At 43.9% G+C, this 20,059-nt stretch overlaps 1 protein-coding gene across 1 annotated transcript in view; it reads left to right on the plus strand.

Moving 5' to 3' along the window:
• Positions 1-4,433, plus strand: part of NXPH2 (neurexophilin 2) — a 62,226-nt gene extending 57,793 nt beyond the window's left edge. The window contains exon 3 of the mRNA XM_075609470.1: positions 2,665-4,433. Within this exon, the coding sequence (XP_075465585.1) occupies positions 2,665-3,405 (741 nt within the window). The 3' untranslated portion in view covers positions 3,406-4,433. The remainder of the gene's footprint in view (positions 1-2,664) is intronic.
• The last annotated feature ends 15,626 nt before the right edge of the window (positions 4,434-20,059 follow it).

A 20,059-nucleotide genomic window follows, 5' to 3' on the forward strand; every position in this document is an offset into this window, starting at 1 on the left:
TTCCCGGTTACCATACTATGCAATATCAAAATCATTTTAAACAACATACATATAGTACATTTTCCCCATCAGTAAACGAGCCGTCAGAATTAAAACAAATTGGGTTGAACCAATCTCATTCTTTTACCACTTTAATATTTGAGTACAGTGCCTTGTGACATATATAGCTGTGTTTAATAGGTTAGTGCCAATTACCATGGTCCCTTGTTTACAACTTATGAACAGACTAACCAAAACTAGCCTAGCCAGTCCTGTTATACCACGTGCACTCTTGGTTATATTTGGGGGCGTACTTTGGACACAGATGTTTCTTACTTGATGTACGTACATATATTTCTCTGAACATGCTTGTTTGCATTTCTACTGCACCTTCCTTTATAAGTCAGAAACATTGCTATGATACATCATACACCATTATGAGTCATTTGTTACATTGTTTTTATTCACAACCATGCTTATTCATATATCCCACGCACACATGTCCTTCTCTCCCCCCCTCTAAACCTTTACAGTATATACCGTCACAGACTATGCATGGTGCAAGTTTAAACTGTATTTAAGATTTTATGTACTGCATTTAGTATCTGTATGTACAGTAATACATACATTTGTGAATAACATCATGAATACATAAAATTATTATTTAATTGTGACTACATTATGCTTGGGACGCTATGTTTGAAGGGGAGGAACTTTGCGGTGAAGGTATTTAATGGAGCAGTTTGTTCACTTCTTCTGCACATGGCAAAAGGGTTGTCCAGAAATGTTGTGCCACTGTTACTGTAAAATCAATCTGCATTAATAAATCTTTCCTATTGATGCCAAGCAGACAGCTGTGACTGTCCTTTTGAGTGCTACAGGACCCGATGGTTAGGTCACTCCCTAAGGCTCAGAGACAGTGATTTGCCAAAAGTCACAAAGAGCTGGATTCTAAATGGTGACATTTAAGAATAGCCATTTCAGAGCCTCGAACCAGCAATCCACATCCAAATTGAAATATTCTGGTGGATATGCTGTTTTCTCCTTTTCCAAAAAGTACTTTTGATTACATCTTCTGTTTTTATTTAATAAACTTTGAATGGTAAGAATTGAGCCAGTTAGATTTTGATTACACACTGCCCATCTTCATTATAAATGTCACCTTCGAATCCCCTTATTTCATAGATGTAATTGAAATGAAGATGCAAATCCAGCTCAGATTTTTAATTTTGTAAAAAACTAACAAAGCCCTTATTACCTAACCTTGAACCTACTTTTTATTCCTGAAAGGCATTTGCATATTACCCGAAAGTAATTATGATGGTGTTCCTCATCTTCGATAATTTCGGCAAATCAATGACACTACTCTTCATATTTAAATGTTTCCTTTATGCACTATAAATTGTGAGCTGATTCCGAATGTCCTAAATTTCAGAGGTCTATAAACAACTAATAAATGTTGTGGAAATTTGCAGGGATACCAATATCAAAACATTAATATATGTGGCTATTCAACAAAAAAAAACTCCGGAAAAACCAACATGGTATTGTGTAGATCAGGTGTAGCCAACTCCAGTCCCCAAGGGCTACCAATAGGTCAGGTTTTCACGATATCCCTGCTTCCGCACAGGTGGATCACTCAGTGGTTAAGTCTTTGACTGAGCCACCTGTGATGCAGCAGGTATATCCTGAAAACCTGACCTGTTGGTAGCCCTTGAGGACATGAGTTGGCTACACCTGATGTAGATGCTCAGGCAATCTCCCATATAAAAAAGATAATTTTACTGTATGTACAGTATAAGGCATATTGTGCTTAGGCTACCAAAAGGCTTTTATGTACTATTTCTACCTTGATCGTAAAGCTACAATAGACCGTGACTTAACTTTCCAATATTTTTCAATAATTCACGGAAGATGTTCAATTAATCAACTCTGCCAAAGTGTTGTGCATGTTACACCAGATATCCATACTCATTGAAAAGATCAGAGAATGTTCTGTTCATTAACTCTTGAAGTACCTAAAATAAAGAAAGCTCACAAAATCTAAATCTATTATTGTAAACTTCCCATTAAGAGAATGGTAGTTTCCTATTCTGGGTTATCCAGAAGCCCTGGCTGCAGTGAGAGTACTGGATGCTGTGATTATAGAGTAAGCCAGTTTTAGGGACCATGTGAATGGGCTCATAAGAGTTCTTCATCATTGCTGCAGGAGAGTTTTTGTCAAATTTTCTTTACTCATCAGAACTCTGTGTGTACAGTATATCATTTTATCCTGTGTTTCACGTGCAATATCTTCTCATATCTACATCATACAAATGAAGCACCGGGACACGTTACCACTTTAAACAGTATGTACCCCAAATATGATCAAAATAAATGTAGCACACAAAGAACCTGAAAGGCTGCCTCCCATTCTGCATGAACGATTTGTAGTAATCAATGCTCCATAGATTTCCTTTATGCTTCACCCTATGTCTGTGAATCACTACCTTTATGTCTTCATTTTGCTGGTAATAAAGTATAAACTATATACCATGTCATTTTCTTTTCCTTTATGGAAGGACATAGTTGATAAAAAAGGCATTTGACAAAAGGTTTAGCAAATAATTGCCCAGCAGTTAAATGCAATCAAAATTGTATTTCTTCGTTATTGTAATCTGTTCCTTTTTTTGTTTATCTTTACAGATTTTGTGTGACAAACAAGTATTAAGAGCAACAGGAGTGCTGAAGTGGGAAGACAAGGATCCCGATGAAACTCTGGTTAATAGTATTGCCCATTCTAGACTCCACAGCCCGCTCCGGCTATTTGTCAAACAATCTACTCTTCCAAGACAAGGCCAGGTGTCGTATTTCGACACCGTTGAAAACTTCTGGGATTGGTTGTCTAACATCACCGAGGCCCAGGAGTCCCTTGTGCGAACTAAGCGTAGGCCTATAGTTAAAACAGGCAAGTTTAAGAAGATGTTTGGATGGGGAGACTTTCATTCAAATATCAAAACAGTCAAACTGAACCTTCTCATAACAGGAAAAATAGTTGACCACGGCAATGGGACTTTCAGTGTGTATTTCCGTCACAATTCAACAGGCCTTGGGAATGTTTCCGTGAGCCTTGTACCTCCTTCTAAAGTTGTAGAATTTGAAGCATCGGCACAGTCGACTCTTGAGAACAAGGATTCTAAATCTTTCAACTGTCGGATTGAGTATGAGAAAACAGATAGAGCAAAGAAGACAGCTTTGTGCAACTTTGATCCCTCTAAAATTTGTTACCAAGAGCAGATCCAGAGTCATGTCTCCTGGTTGTGCTCAAAGCCATTTAAAGTCATTTGCATTTATATCGCTTTTTTCAGCATAGACTACAAACTTGTACAAAAAGTCTGCCCCGATTACAACTATCATAGTGAGACACCATATTTGTCCTCTGGTTGAGAAATACGTACTGTATTAACTAAACACCGTTTGCAATCAAAGAACTGTAAAAACCCAGCATTGGCAGGAATGATCTCATATGAAGCTTTCTTTCTGCAATGAACAATGCTTCTTTTTTCAGGTGGCAAAAAAAAAAAAAAGTAATTGTGACAGTGTTAGAATTGCATATTACATTTTTATTTAATTATATGTTCAAATGTTTCTGTAATTTTGCTGTTATGTACAGTAGTCCAAGACTAAAATCAAGGAATACGAACACATAACAAGAGATGGTAAGAATTATGCATGATATAAAAGCACTGCTCTTGTGAATTATCCAACTTGAAACAAGCTTATTTACTCTAATAACATGAAGAGTGCTGGGTTTTGTAGGCCAATGGCAAAAAAAGTAACAGTTTTGTCAAAAGAAAACCAGCCATTATTGTACAAAGGCTACATATGCTTACCCGATACACGCGACCATACAGGAAAACCATGTGACCAACTCTCCATCCTTATAAAAATGTATATTTCTGCCATAGCCCTCGAAATAATTCCCTCTTTTCCAATGCAGACCAATGGATGGTTTACAAAGCTTCCATGTTTTCATCCCAGATCCCCGTGAAATAAGCTTTCAAATGTTGGCCAGTATGGTTAAAACCTTTAGAAATATTCTGATTTTGAGAGCTACCACTATCAACTTGCCAATAAAAGAAATGCACAACAAAATATTGGGTTGGTTTTCTTCTGACAAATTGTTCAACTGCTTTATCGCCAGAGGTGAGAGCAACATATTTTGGTGGAAGGCAGCAAAAAGGTTAAATGCAATGTAATATAATTGATTAGTAATATGGGACAGTATGTGTAAAAGTAAATGGAAAGGATATAATTCTTATTAAATGCATGTTTAAAAGCAAATTTATGTTCTGAATCACTTCATCTAAAAAGGTATGTAGCATAGCAGAGAAGTATTGGAACAGTTCAAGTTATTAGAATAGTAGACAAATTTAAACTATTTTGGTGATAGTAATAAAATCTTTGGCTTTTGAGTATTGTGTCTTCTGTTTTCTTTTGCTAAGCTCTATTCAATCTTTTCCTGAAGAGATTGTATTTTTGCAATTAAAGCAAAGCTTTAAAATAAATAACTAAATAAATGTACTCCATGTTAATGAAAGAAAGTTATAGAATGAGAAAAAATGTAATACAAAAAAAAAAACCTAACGAAAACGCCAGTGTGCAGGGGCAGCATACATTGCGTTCCATATCATATGTACTACATGCCGAGGTGACCGCCAGTCACCGAGGGCCACCAATAGGTCAGGTTTTAAGGATATCCCTGCTTCAGCACAGGTGACGCAGTCGTTATAATGAACATATACTGCCACTTGGTCAACACATTTGCTTTGCCTAGTGCATGAACTACCCAAAATCTATGACAATTATGAGGAATTGGTAAAGTTTCTAATTATCTGTAGCATAATCATGTATATTAAGAAACCTTTCAAATACCATCTACTTAATGAAGCCTGCCATGGTACAGAGTATTCATAGGATGTTAAACATGTAACCCGCAAATAATCATGAGGGGTAAATTAGGCACTTTACAGGATATTGTCCAGTCACCTGTCAGAATAAGATAGTGGTCAATCAATTAATGGCAACTTGCTTATCGATTGTGATTTTAAAAGCAAGTACGAATGCCAATAAAACTGACACTATGAAAATTATTGTTTCCCCAAATTTAATAAGGATTGCTAACAAATGTGAATTCTTAAAGCTTTCACCAGGACATTTCCTGTGATCTCGTGAAATGTAACAGTGAATTAGAAGAAAATGCAAGTTTGTGAATATTTTTTTCAACGATGACGGAAACAAACAACTGCACCAATGTTCTCATCGTAATACCATCTCAACAAGGTTTTTTTTTTCATGAGAAAACAAATTATAAATTGACTCCCTTTCGCTTTGTATAATGTTGTTTCTTGTGTAACGGGTTTTGTGACCCAGCCTGACCCACCCAATCTCACATTGGCCCCTGTGGTCTAACCGGTCCCCATTACAGTGTGGTAGTGTCTGGTGGTGCACCTGTTGGCAACAGGACTCCTGAGTCTCCCGCATGATGGTGTGTGGGGAGGACCCGTCCAGGCAGGCAGCTGAGGTAGTGTGTTGAGTCCTACCTAGTTCCAGTGCAGCGCCTCCACCTCATCAGGGTCCCTTCGGTCACTTGGGGATGGTCCTGACGAGGAACTCCTCGGTGGTGCTCCTCCCTGTACATTCACTCCACACATGTACACGAGAGGGTTTTTGATTGAGAACATCTTTATTGCCTGAGTGGGCTAGCTGCCCCTCGCAGTAGATTTTCTAGCCACTCATATTCAGTCAGTGCTTCCCTTTAAAAGGTATGGTTCTCCTTAAATAGGGATTCCCTATCCCCGCCAGGATCTCTGCCCTGTGCCAGGTCCCTGGACACAGTCTTCCTGTTCAGCTACTATAACATAACCCTCTGCTAGAACTTGCACTTGAACCAGACTGAATAGAACTCCCAAGACTACTAGAACTGGACTCAGATAGAACTAACTTTTAGACACAGTGCTGTGCCTTATGTACACACTGGAAGCTGACACACCTCTGACATCACTAACCATGGAGTCAGAGCATGTGACCACTCCCATCCATACACAGGGCACCCCACCAGGGTGTGAGGGCAAACCTCCATAATTACTGCTGGCATGCCCACAACTTACCAGGCCTTACTGTCAGCAGGAGAGATGACTGTAGCCATTTTACATGTCCGCTACATTCTCCCCCTGGTGAATCCCATCGTCCTCGCAGGGACCTAAATTTGTACGCCTTCTTCCAGGAAGCACTGTAACACATGACATAATTATGTTAACTTCACATACAAATTTTCATAATACCATAACAAAATGTCTACAGTACATTCCGCCAAGCCCGCCCCGACCAGCAGCCACGAGCCCGCAAAATGCCTTAGTACCCCCTAATAATAGTGGCTCGGGTCAGGTTTCTTAACCTCTCTACCACCCATGTCCAGGACCATGACATGATAGTGCCTAGGCAGTCCCCTCTCGGGCCTATAGGTCACCCTGTGCTTGTGTATATTCCTCCCTATACTCCACACTCGCATCAGGTGATCTATTCTGTCCTCTGCCCTCCTTCCAGTAACTTCACTCCCCTTATTGACTAGGTACATCTCGATGGTTTCCCTAAGCCACCTTTCCCTGTTCTCTTCTATCTCCTCCATGAGGGGTTCAGGGACATAAGGGTACTCCAACCCGTGGGAAGACTTGTATCGAGCCATTATTGCCCGTTCCGCCCTACTGACCCTAATTAGGTCAGCCCTACATGCCCTCCCAGGTAGCACCCATGATAGGGGTTCATCAGGATCCACAGGATCGGACAGTGTGTCGGGACCCATGGGCTCAATCTCCCTGTGCTCAAGCTTATACCACCGTTCCTGCAGCTCTCTGTCTCGCTGTTCAGGGGTGAACTCTCCTACGGCCCACCAATAATCTACCACATCCTCCCTCCGGATGAGAAACCGAGTGCGGTCCATCCATGCGGCATATACTTCAAAGAGTGGGGCCCACCAACGGTGCTCCTTAAACTTATGCGACTCCCCTGAATCGCTTTCATCCCCCCCAGAGAATACCCCCGATGTCCGTGCCGATCGTGGTACCGACCACCGTGATGATCCCAGTGCCTTTTTCACTGGTTCGGGGTTCACAGGAGGCAACCACCGGCCTACCGCGGCCTTGCCTAATTCTCCCCTCCCCGAGAAATGCCCTCCGTAGCGCAACTGCGCTGTCGTTCCCCAGTCCGTCTCTCCTCCCCCCCCAAAGGTATGTCCACAAGTTCCAGACTAGGCGGGGATCCCGTGGAACAGGTGACAGGGGCAGGGGTTTTATCTAGGGCGTGGGATGGGACATAAGGGCAAGCGATTGGACCCCACGGGGTTACGACCCGTTCTCGGCTGTCCGTAGACTGGTCCAATGAGGATATCTCACCCTCCTCAGTCCTCGGATCGCTCATCCAACTCCTGGGCCTTTGAGGTGATCGGGGACCTTCCCCCGATCGCCGAAGCGTCGCTGCGTCTTTCCCGTCTGTTCCGCCGTCGCCACCGGAAGTGATGTCCTCCCCGGAATCGGAAGCGCCGCCATCTTGGGTTGGACCCCCATGCGGAATCTCTTCCTCGATGACGACATCCGGAAGCTCAGCTGTCGTCTCCACCGGAAGTGGTATCTCCTCCGCACGTGCGTCTTGGGCCTGGCACGGCCTTGTTTCCGCTACACCATCTACCGGAGCAAGGTAAGTGAATGGCTTTTTCTTACCATTCCGCAGGGGTGTAGGCGTCTCTCGCCCGTCGCCACCGTGTCCTGAGGCGGAGGGACTCCGTCTCTCGGCTCGCGGATCTGCGGGGGATGCCCTGCTTTCCAGACTGCTACTCACGCTACGGGGTGTCGTCCTCCCCGGTTCTGTCCTGGGCCTCGATTTCACCTCCGCTAGCTCGCGGAGATCCTCATCCGAGTAATCCCCCTTCCCTGACTTAGATGTCACCGATCGGGGCGATAGTCTTTTCTCAGTGCGGTCGGGGGGTGACCCGACCGTCTCGGTTGCCGCTGACCCAGCCGATTTTATCGACTCCAGTCCCCTTTCTCCGGGACTTGCACGATTGATCCACAGTGCACCAGGGGACTCTGCGGAACGCCTAGCCGTATCCCCCGGGGGGTCAGCAGATTGAATTGGAATGAACGTCGGCATCGGCCATAAGTATAGTGTCCCGCATTGTGGGCAGCGTGCCGCCGTATTAACAATGCCTCCGGGCAGCCCGCATTGTAGGCAGAGCCCGACCACCGTCTCGGTGTTAGCCACCCTGACTACCAGTAGCCCGCCGGGTACCGAGTAGGGCTGGGTGGAGACCATAGTGCCCACAGTGGAGGAGCAGGCCATCCTTTTAATAGGGTCCACTTTCTGTATGGGTCTCTCCAGGTCAGTGGTTCCTCGCAACTGACTGGTAGAAGTTGCTGTGCCAGCCACTTCCTGCTTCGGCTCCTCCCTCCGCTGACATAGCTGTAGCCCGCCCCCAGGGGTTGCAATTATGGGCGGGTCCCACAGGGGAATAGCATGCCCCTTAATTAAGGCCGCGCCTTTCTCAGTCCTGGTGGGCGCGGTCTGCGTTTTCGCGCCAATTTCCTCATCAGAGTGGGATTCTTGGGCCGCGGCTAGTTCCCGCCTTTTCCTAGCTGCTGCTTTTCGTGCAAAATATCCCTCCTTTTTGCACGTTACCTCCGCGGCCGGAACTACTTCTTGTAGTGGCGCCGTCTGGATATCAGTCCCTGGGCCCAGGGGGTGCATTCCCACAGGCCATAATTGAAAGTCACTCCCCCTGGTGGAAATCAGGGGAGGGTCCCATAGACTAAGCGGTTGACTCAGCACAGGGGCCGAGTGAGTCACTGTCCATGAAGGCGCAGCCATAGCTTTCGCGCCATACCCCCCATCAGGGCGGGGCTCTGCTGTTCGCGCCATTCCCGGCCAGCTTTTTGCAAGTTCTGAATCAGCCAATTTCTCTGCGACTGGCCCATGCAGTCTCCCTAGCAAGCGGGAGCCGCCATTTTGGTTGGCTTTTAAGCCCGAAATGTCAGTTTGTTTGCTCTCCTCGCTGGGTTCCCCCCCAGTTATCACAATGTCCTCACACTCTTCAAGGGTGGCCCCTCGGTGTCCCAGACAGGACAAAAACGGGGCAGCCATAGCCTTCGCTCCACTCCAGAGCAGATTAGTTAAAGACAGCTCAGCGACAGTTTGCTCTTCAGTGGGGCGCACGCCACGGGTGCCTTCCCCATCAGCCTCTGGTCGCCATTTTGGGCTCTCCGCACCACGCGGATCCTCCATTCTCTCGTAACAGTTATCGTACATGGGGCTCCGCTCTGCGGGGCAGCCACCACACCAGTACAATAAAGATTGCTCAGATGCACCACCACATGTGTACCTGATCTAGGCTGGACTCATGTTGCACTACCTCAGGCTAGGCTCACTCTCTCAGTGGCTGCTGTAACTCCTTCCTCCCAGTCTGTGCTCCCTATGGTAAGTGTCTGGAATGGGCTAGAATACTCTGGCTCTGCCATGCAGTACTTGGGGCGTCTACCTCTCTTGGTCAGCCTAGCGCAGACCCTCTCCAGGATTCCTGACCACGTTAACAGGCTATCCCTTCTGGCGTCCTACCAACTAGCACTACCTCAAAGTGACTCGGTCAGCTATAGCCCGGCTCCAGACCCCTCACTCCTTTCAGGCCCCTAGGTCGTCCTTGCGAACTGACACTACCCTGTCAGCCCACGACCACCCCTAGGTCCGTCCCTACGCAGCACAGAGTGGCAGCAGACGCTCTCCCTGTTTCCCAGTGTGCCTAGCTAGAGCCTGTCCTGATGACAGATCTGATCTCAGCAGCTCACCTCCAAATGTAACGGGTTTTGTGACCTGGCCTGACCCACCCAATCTCACATTGGCCCCTGTGGTCTAACCGGTCCCCATTACAGTGTGGTAGTGTCTGGTGGTGCACCTGTTGGCAACAGGACTCCTGAGTCTCCCGCATGATGGTGTGTGGGGAGGACCCGTCCAGACAGGCAGCTGAGGTAGTGTGTTGAGTCCTACCTAGTTCCAGTGCAGCGCCTCCACCTCATCAGGGTCCCTTCGGTCACTTGGGGATGGTCCTGACGAGGAACTCCTCGGTGGTGCTCCTCCCTGTACATTCACTCCACACATGTACACGAGAGGGTTTTTTATTGAGAACATCTTTATTTCCTGAGTGGGCTAGCTGCCCCTCGCAGTAGATTTTCTAGCCACTCATATTCAGTCAGTGCTTCCCTTTAAAAGGTATGGTTCTCCTTAAATAGGGATTCCCTATCCCCGCCGGGATCTCTGCCCTGTGCCTGGTCCCTGGACACAGTCTTCCTGTTCAGCTACTATAACATAACCCTCTGCTAGAACTTGCACTTGAACCAGACTGAATAGAACTCCCAAGACTACTAGAACTGGACTCAGATAGAACTAACTTTTAGACACAGTGCTGTGCCTTATGTACACTCTGGAAGCTGACACACCTCTGACATCACTAACCATGGAGTCAGAGCATGTGAGCACTCCTATCCATACACAGGGCACCCCACCAGAGTGTGAGGGCAAACCTCCATAATTACTGCTGGCATGCCCACAACTTACCAGGCCTTACTGTCAGCAGGAGAGATGACTGTAGCCATTTTACATGACCGCTACACTTGTAATACCCAGAAAAGACAACTATGGTAATGGAAGCATAAACGGTTTTGTAGCATTGCCAGCTAAGACCCTTGCTCAATATACGGTTAAGTAGCTTCCCCTTGTAGAAGATACAGTATTACGTCCATTCATTTGAATGGAGCTGCTCTCTTCTGCATGGTTAGGCATCTTCATAGCATATTGCATATATTGTAATTGCATTTTGGTGCTTTCGGTTTGTACGTGCAGTAATGTTTAAAATCTGGGGATCTTTACTCGAGTAATGTTTTATTCAATTTTATCAGGAGAGGGGCGGTTCTATCAAAACTTCAGCGATAAACTTATAAACACTCACGGCTTTCCCTCTGCATTCTTCCCCTCTTGTTTAGAGATGGGGAAACTGGCAAAATACAATCCGCGGATTTTCTAAACCGGTTTTAACAAAATCCGATCAGCACACAGAAATTCAAAGGCGGATAGGGCACTAAAACTAATCCAGGTGGATACATCCAAATTCAGCATCGGATCCGTTCCACCCTGATTTTGTGAAATCCATCATCAGATTTGATTTTAAATCCCATGCCGGATTTGTTACAAATGCGAATATGGTTGCGGATTTCAAATCCCTGAAATGAGACACCTATTTAATAGCACTATATAATAGTGCTCCGGGGAAAAAAAAAAAAACCACAAAAAAAACCACAAGACCCCGTTTATTTTGTGTTGTCGTGCAGGAAAATAAAATTCACTCCATTTCCATGAAAACGTGAGCAATTATAGGTTTGTCACAGTAGATTATTAAAGAATTATTTGATACAATAATAAATATTATTTGGATTTGGTGACAACGTGATTACCTTATCAAGTGCATAGTTAAAAAAAAATGGTGTTCAGTGAAGAAGATAAGCATGTTATAAAGTGCTTAAGACAGAGAAAGAATTATGGTCCAAAGAACTTTCATAAATAAAATGTTTCCTAAGAAAGGATGATCGCTATGAGGACGGAAAAAACGAATTCGGTAAACAACATATCGTTCAGGAATGGGAGCAGCTGCATCAATGCGATATCAGTTCTGCAATCAGACAGTGGTGTTCTCGTCTTCGGGCGCGCATTTCAGCAGGAGGAGACATTTTGGACACACTTTATAGTAATCTTAATGTTTCAGATTAGATTAACACATTTACGAGCTACGAAGGAAAAACTATTTCTCTTTTAATGAACATGAACCTACCGCAGATTATCTGGTACTTCTTGACATAATACAGTAGCATCAATATAGTGAATATCAGGGTTTTTGCCTAAATTATGCTTCTGATACTGTATAGTGTTAATCTACACAAACCTACAATTGTGCAAATTGTCATGGAAAATAAGCAAGAAATATACAAATTAGGATGAACAAAGTCCCCTTTTTCCTGAACACTGTGTATACATCACCTCAAACCTCCGTCCAAAAAACATATGAAGAGATACTTGTGCTAAACGAGGAGCGCACTTTAGATGCCTGGAAGATACGCGAAATATATTTCAATGCCTAACACCCCACACTTGCTAAAAGTAATTCCATCAGACTGATGTTGACAAACCTAAGGCAATAGTGTCATGTCCAACAGGATCAGAACACACAACCTCTGCTATTCAGGGTAGCAGCTGTAGTAGTGTGATCTAAACCAGCCGCTTGGCAGCACCTGTCACTGGCTATTAGCATACGTAGCTCCCTGGTATCCTAGGTGTGCTGCTCTTTGTGCACAAGGAACATCGAACTGGCAACAAGGAAGGGAAAGTGGTCTGCCTTTAAAGGATGTTAAGGGGTGGGAGCTACAGGTACAAGCAGTGAGAAGTAGAACTGAAATGTATGCAGACAGTGGTGCTACCCGCAGCTGGTTTATCTTACATTGCTAGAGCTGCTGCCCAGAATAGTAGAGGTTGCGGGCTCTGATCCTGTTGGGCCTGTCACTAGTACCCCCTTCCTCACAAGGTTTGTCTATATGTCTATGGAAATCCTTAGAGGAAGTCTGGGGTGGGAGTCATTTAAAGCTGCAGTTCAGTCTTTTTTTTTTTCATTTATTTTTTTTACTTCAATAGCTTCATGTGGGCAATCTCTAATTACCTAAAGAACTGTATAGCTGCCAGTCAATCCGTTCTCCATGTATTGATCGGCGAAATTTGGCGACATTTTTAAAGCTGGCATTTGTTTATAATCTGCTTCTATCAAATCAGTGGAAGATCATGAATATTCATGAGTCTCCCAGTGACGTGTGCTCGCTCCCGATCTGCCGCTGTGTGGTGTCCCCCTTCTGCCCCGCTCCCTGTGCCTGCCTCCCTGCCCGTGCGGGAGATGGAGGGGGGTTTGCGCTGCCCCTGGAGGGGGGTGGGGGGGGAAGGGGGGAGCGTGTGATGTGTCCCCCTTCTGCCCCTATCCCTGTGGCTGCCTCCCTGCCCGCGCGGGAGATGGAGGAGAGTTGCGCTGCCCCCAGAGGGGGGGGGGGGGGAAGGGGGGAGCGGGTGATGTGTCCCCCTTCTGCCCCGATCCCTGTGCCTGCCTCCCTGCCCGTGCGGGAGATGGAGGGGGGTTTGCGCTGCCCCTGGAGGGGGGGGGGAAGGGGGGAGCGTGTGATGTGTCCCCCTTCTGCCCCTATCCCTGTGGCTGCCTCCCTGCCTGTGCGGGAGATGGAAGGGGGGGGTTTGCGCTGCCCTCGGAGGGGGGGGTGAAGGGGGGAGCGTGTAATGTGTTCCCCTTCTGCCCCGATCCCTGGGCCTGCCTCCCTGCCCGTGCGAGAGATGGAGGGGGGTTTGCGCTGCCCCCGGAGGGGGGGGGGGGGTGAAGGGGGGAGCGTGTGATGTGTTCCCCTTCTGCCCTGATCCCTGTGGCTGCCTCCCTGCCCATGCGGGAGATGGAGGGGGGTTTGCGCTGCCCCCGGGAGGGGGGGGGGGGGGTTTGCAGCAAGGTGGTGTGTGTGTGTGATACACTATATATATATATATATATATATATATATATATATATATATATATATATATAGTGTGTGTGTGTGTGTGTGTGTGTGTGTGTGTGTGTATGTGTATATATATATATATATATATATATATATAGTGTGTGTGATTGTATATATATATATATATATAATTTTTTTTGTATGTGTGTATATATATATATATATATATATATATATGTGTGTGTGTCACCACAAGTACCCAGTCACCCACCCACCGTCACCCACCCTCTCCCTCACAGTCACCCACCCTCACCGTCAACCACCCACCCTCACCCACCCTCTCCCTCACTCATTTATATCTGGCTTTTTTTTTACTAGATTAGTGAAGTCATCCAATATTTTCCCTTACACACACACGCACGTAAGGAACTATGTACAGTAACAAGGACTAATTGTAGTAAAGTATAAATGTAATACAATAAATAAACGGTTATGTCAAAAACAAATGTTATTAGTTCTTACTAGGAATTTATTTCTTTTTTTAAAAGGCGGGACTGGGGCGAGTAGATTTTTGGGTGATTTGTCTAGATAGAGATTGTGTGTGTAGATCTGTGTGTGTGTGTGTGTGTAGATCTGTGTGTGTGTGTAGATCTGTGTGTGTGTGTGTGTGTGTGTGTGTGTGTGTGTGTGTGTGTGTGTGTGTAGATCTGTGTGTGTGTGTGTGTGTGTGTGTATACACACACACACACACACGTGTGTGTGTGTATACACACACACACGTATGTGCGCACCCCAGCGGTCTGACAGAAGAATTCTCTGACTTCCGGTGTCTGCCGCTGCCACAGCGTAACTCCTCCCTACCGCCCTCCTGTCCCATTCACATGGTCCTCTTCTCCCTCCGCCACCAACTGCTATCCTCTGCCGCGCTTCGCTGCAGGATGCCGTCCTTCTCTCCCTCCGCCGCTGGCTGCTGTCCTCTGTCGCTGCTGGCTGCTATATACACACACACACACACACACACACACACATATATATTACATACATACATACACACACCAGAATATATGAGTTCTTCAGTATTTGTCGATACCTTTTTTTATTTGGACCAAGAATTTGTGTCATGGGACAAGCTTTCAAGAGTTTTCCTCTCTTCCTCAGGTCAAGCAATACCATAAATATATACACACATATACATACACACTGTGTGTGCGTGGCTATGTATGTGTCCGTGTGCGCATGTTTATGTGTGGGTGTATATGTGCGTGGGTGTATATGTGCGTGTGCGCATGTATGTGTGCGCATGTTCATGTGTGTGTGTATATGTGCATGCATGTGTGCGCATGTGTATGTGTGCATGTATATGCGTGCGTGTGCATATATATCTATATCATACACACACATACATACATACACACCTAAGCTCCGCAGGGCCCTGTGCCTGCAAAATGTCTCTGTAAAGTGCTATGTAAAACTAGAAGCGGAGCTCCGCAGGGCCCTGTGCCTGCAAAATGTCTCTGTAAAGTGCTATGTAAAACTAGAAGCGCTATACTGTACTGTACAAGAACAAGCCATTATTCATTTTAATAACACACACATTGAATTGTACACATTCACATACACACAAAATTAAATATAGATATTGTTCACAGTATGATATATACAGATCTGATTTTAAATGAGTTGTTAATTTTTAACATTAACTACACACGTGCAATGGAATAAGGTTTAATTAATTAATTCATTCTGAGCTACTCTGCTTTTCTGCTGCTGCTGCTGCTCTGACAATTCTGTGGGGAAGATCATGTGACCAGGCACTGACTGATACATTTGTGCTCCATGCTCGTGCACGGCTGTGGAGGGGGCAGGACTCACAAAGGGGTGTGCCAGAGCCTGTTACAGAAAAGGAAGGGGTTGTGCCTTTCTAAAGGGTTGCTATAGAAACAAAAATGCTCGTTACATTAAAATACATAAAAAATTGTCTTTCAAAGTTGTTTAAAAAAAAAAGAAAATGCTACAAGTATTTTCTCACAGTACAGAACTGATTTATTAAAAAACCCCACACATGCAGGATATTGACTGAACTACAACTTTAAATATACTTTCAATATCTCCATTTCGAGCACAGGTCTCCCTCCATATGTTATTTGGGAGGTTTGAGGGAATATAGTGCTTGAGACTCATAAAATAGGCCCCCATGGCAGGAAATTATTAAATGTTCTTTATATAAATGGTAAAAGATAAAACATATACAGCGCGCGCGCGCACACAACTGTACAAAAAAGACTGGTCAAATGTTTGGGTTGCAAAAAAGCACTATAAATGTTTTTGCATTAGGCACCTGAAACCATCTATGAAGAGAATTGAATGTATGACTTTTATCAATGTTTAATGAGCATTTAATGCTAACTCATTATTTTGGTACAGTTAATTTGACATCTTGCTTTATGTCCTGCACAGATTGAAGCCCACAGGGCTGTTTTATTGGTAGGACAAGTGCATAATAAGACATGTGAACATGGCTAACGGCTACAGACAAACAGTGAAATATGGATAACTTCTAATATCTAATAATAAATGTAAATGTAGTATGATGTGAATTAAATACTTAATAAGGCTGTTAACACGAATCACACATTGTAACTCCCTTAAAAATTGAAAGGCAGAATAACTTGTAAATATATCAAATCCTTTTTAATGAAGAAAAACAAATAGACACTGTCTGATTTTAGCACAAGTAAAATAAAGGCATCAAAACCTTATTTACATGAATACTAATGACTGTGCTTAGGCTTATGGTGGGCAGGGACAAGCAAAAACAAAAAAAAAAAAGTGAAGTGATTAAGGCAATAAGCATGCGGTCATCTTGCCGAGGCTCATTATTTTGTTCTTTTGGTAGTGGAATAGGTCAGCAAGCACTGTGCAGCTCTTCAGCTCAGAATTTGTACTTGCAGTAAAATACATTTGGTAATGGGTCAACCTGCTACTCGTTCTGCCTCTGCAAAATGTTTAATGCTGTTTAATATGTTTAGACTAACACAGGGCTGGGTAACTAGTCCACAAGAGCCACAAACAGGTCAGATTTTAAGGATATCCCTACTTCAGCACAGATTGAGCCACCTGTGTTTAAGCAGGGATTTCCTTAAAACCTGACCTGTTGGTGGACCTTGAGGACTGGCGTGTCCCACCCTTGCTGTAATATCCACAGGGCTGCTCAATTACTTTTCACAGGTCTACTTTTCTATCCAGCTGTGAACTATAACCAGGGGAGGGGATGAAGCTTCACCCAATAGTCTTTGTTGTCAAGGTCAAAGGGATTCAAGCTCTGCCTCTAGATCAGACGGTGCTATTTGCAGTTATTAAATAGGTGCCTTAGAACAGGGGTGTGCAAACTTTTGTTGCTGCGCCTCCCTGCCTCGTCTCCCCCAGTGCTCGCGCCCTCTCCCCTTTAGCTTAGTGCGGTGTCAATTGACGTCGCGGGGTCATGTGACGGCATGACACGTGACCCGCTGCGTTGCCATGGCGATGCGTCCAGAAGCTGGCTGAAACTCGGTAAGTTCAGGTTGCAGAGGCCTCATGCGATACTCCAGCATTTAATTTAAATGCCTTGGGGAAGAGCGCGGGGCCTCTGCAACCATTGCCCCCCTCCCCCCCCCAAAAAAAAAATTCACGCCCCATAGTTTGCGCACCCCTGCCTTAGAGCATGTGATGTAAAGCCACTTTCATAAGGCAGAGTTCTGCAGGCACACGTCTCAGATCTTGAAAAGGCGAATTGCCGATGCTCATGGAGGTCGGGAAAATCCTGCAGTTCCCTTCCAGTCATACAGCATTAGGAGGATATCCAGGTACACGAACTTAAGCAAAAACAACAATTTATTGCAACCAGAAAGCCAACGTTTCGATTGCCACACAGTCTATCAAGAGGAGGGCTGCCTTCACCTTGATAAAGGCTGCTTGGCAGTCAAAACGTTGGTTTTCTTCTTGGAATAATTTGTTATTTTTGCTTAAGTTAGTGTGCCTGGATATCCTCCTGTTGCTCTGTGTAAAGCCACTTCCCAGGGCTGAAGAAGAGTTCAACTACTTTCAATGAATGGGCTGAAGACCTCATTAAGCATGGGGAAGCACATGTACAATATGTTGAGCAAGGGCTCGATTGTTGTAGAACTCTTGGTAAAATGAAGTGCTGTATTTATATCTTCTGGCTGCCTTGATTAGTGAAACTTAACTGAAATATGCAGTATGTTACATTTTCTCTTAGGCTGAAAGGACCGTGCTAAGGTCACACTATAGTCTACTTTACTTTAAACTCTACTTTTCTTCTCCGGACAATTATAATTACTGTCCCCAGAACAGACATTTTATGTTAACAGTTTTGCCACTTGAACCGCTAAAATCTAAAATACTGTATGGGGACATTTACATTGTGATCGTGTCACGATGTTCACCGTCTACCACGAGAACGAAAAACCAAAAAATAAAAAGTTACAGTAAACTTATTTCTCACAATTAAATTATGCATACGTCTAAAGTCATCTCATTAGAACAACTCAACGTATCCGTGTGTATTCTCAAAACTGTTGATGCGACTTATTTTCAGTAGAACTCAATCAAACCACTGCAGTGTTAATAATCATGGGATACCCACCATAATTACTTATCTCTGTTCATTAGTGTATTCATATATCTATATAATTACATATTTCATAAACTAGAAATCAAATTATAAAGCTGCCGCTCACCCCACTGATGACGGGAGGAGAGACCTGCTCTATTAAATTGTAGGCATTTTCTACGTAACTGAAGTCTTCAGCAACCAGCAGTGTCCCACAGTCCGCAGTTTGAGAATCTCTGACCTATTTAAACACATCACTCTTACTTAATAAAATGTGTGACAATGTTAATTAATATTTATAAAGTTTCAATTATCTTGTTAATTACAGCTTCACAAAAGCTGGTGAAACAGTTTGTTATATCTAATGCAAGCTGCAATCTAATTTGCTTTTAAATTAAAGAAATGGGATTGGATAGAATTTATTGCAAACAAAATGATGATACATTGCATTGAAGACTTTAATTAGTGCAACAGTCAACGTTGTTTATCAACCAAGTAAAATATCAGTACGGACTATGGTCATGTAAAGCAATCTCATACACGAGTGTCATGTGCCACGACATTTATGCAATAGATCCACAAATTGTATCGTTACAGGAAATGGCATAAAAATGATTATTTTGGTATGTCATCCGTTCCCAAACTTGACTGTTACGCAGTTCATTTTTGGTCAAGCCAATTTAGCCATATAGACTGATGACATTTTTATGCAATTTGACGTGAATTAAGTTTTGATATTGTATAGCCAGTGTCACAATTTGGAATCCGTGAACCCAATCAAGCCTTTCGATGAATCACATCCTAAATTTAACTACTCCTAGCTAGATGTCAGTTATCGGTGTGTAAAAATACTTCCCTTCTTAAGTAAATTTGGTCTGGAGACCAAATTAATTGGTCTTTTAAATACAATAGATGAAGCTTATGTGGGGATGTTTTTTTTTTTAGGTCAATGTAGATGGAAAGTAGCAGGATCTGTTTTCGGCTGTCTGGTCTTCATAGATAAATCATCCATCCCCGTATCTTTTTTTGTTTCAATCCATTTCTCGCTATATACCATCCCGACTCATTTTCTCACTGACTGCCCTCCCCCTCAATATCTGACTAGCACCCTCTCTACCCACCTCAAAACACACCTGCTTAAGGAAGCATAGGAGTAGCTCCATGGCTAATAATTAACACCTCATACATAAACCTTGGCCCCTTGCAGACGCACTTACCAGAACACCCTCCTACTCTGTCTGTACGTTCTTCCTACCATCCAATTATATTGTAAGCTCTTCGGAGCAGGGACTCCTTTTCCTAAATGGTACTTTTGTCTGAAGCACTTCTCCCCTGTATGTGTTATTTATATTATTTGTTATCTCCAGTATATGATTGTCACGTGTATTACTGCTGTAAAGCGCTATGAATATTAATGGCGCTATATAAATAAAGACATACATACATACATACATAGTCAAATGTGAAGTCAGTATATATTTAAAAAAAAAAAACACAGGCTATGCCTCCATTCAATATATTGTGTGAAGCTGCTTCCCATCACTAGGGAAAAGCTTGGTTCAATTTAGAATAGGACTATTATCTCCACCCTGGATAAGCCATCTCCCACTATATGTCATAGTAGCCTCAGTCTGATGTAAAAAAAAAGCATCAGCAGGTCGTGACTATACCACAGAGCCTGTGACACACTTAACATTTAAATAAAAAAATCCTACCCACCCATTGGCTATGGAAGGAGTGGCCAGCTCAACAGTTGTATTACACAAAGGGAGTAAATCAAAAGTGCCACGCCCGGATAATCAACTAATAAAAAAGTAACAACAGGATTAGCTTCTTAAAGAAATGTAACCATTCTTATGAAAAT

This window comes from Ascaphus truei, chromosome 7, assembly GCF_040206685.1.
Source record: "Ascaphus truei isolate aAscTru1 chromosome 7, aAscTru1.hap1, whole genome shotgun sequence".
NCBI lineage: Eukaryota > Metazoa > Chordata > Amphibia > Anura > Ascaphidae > Ascaphus > Ascaphus truei.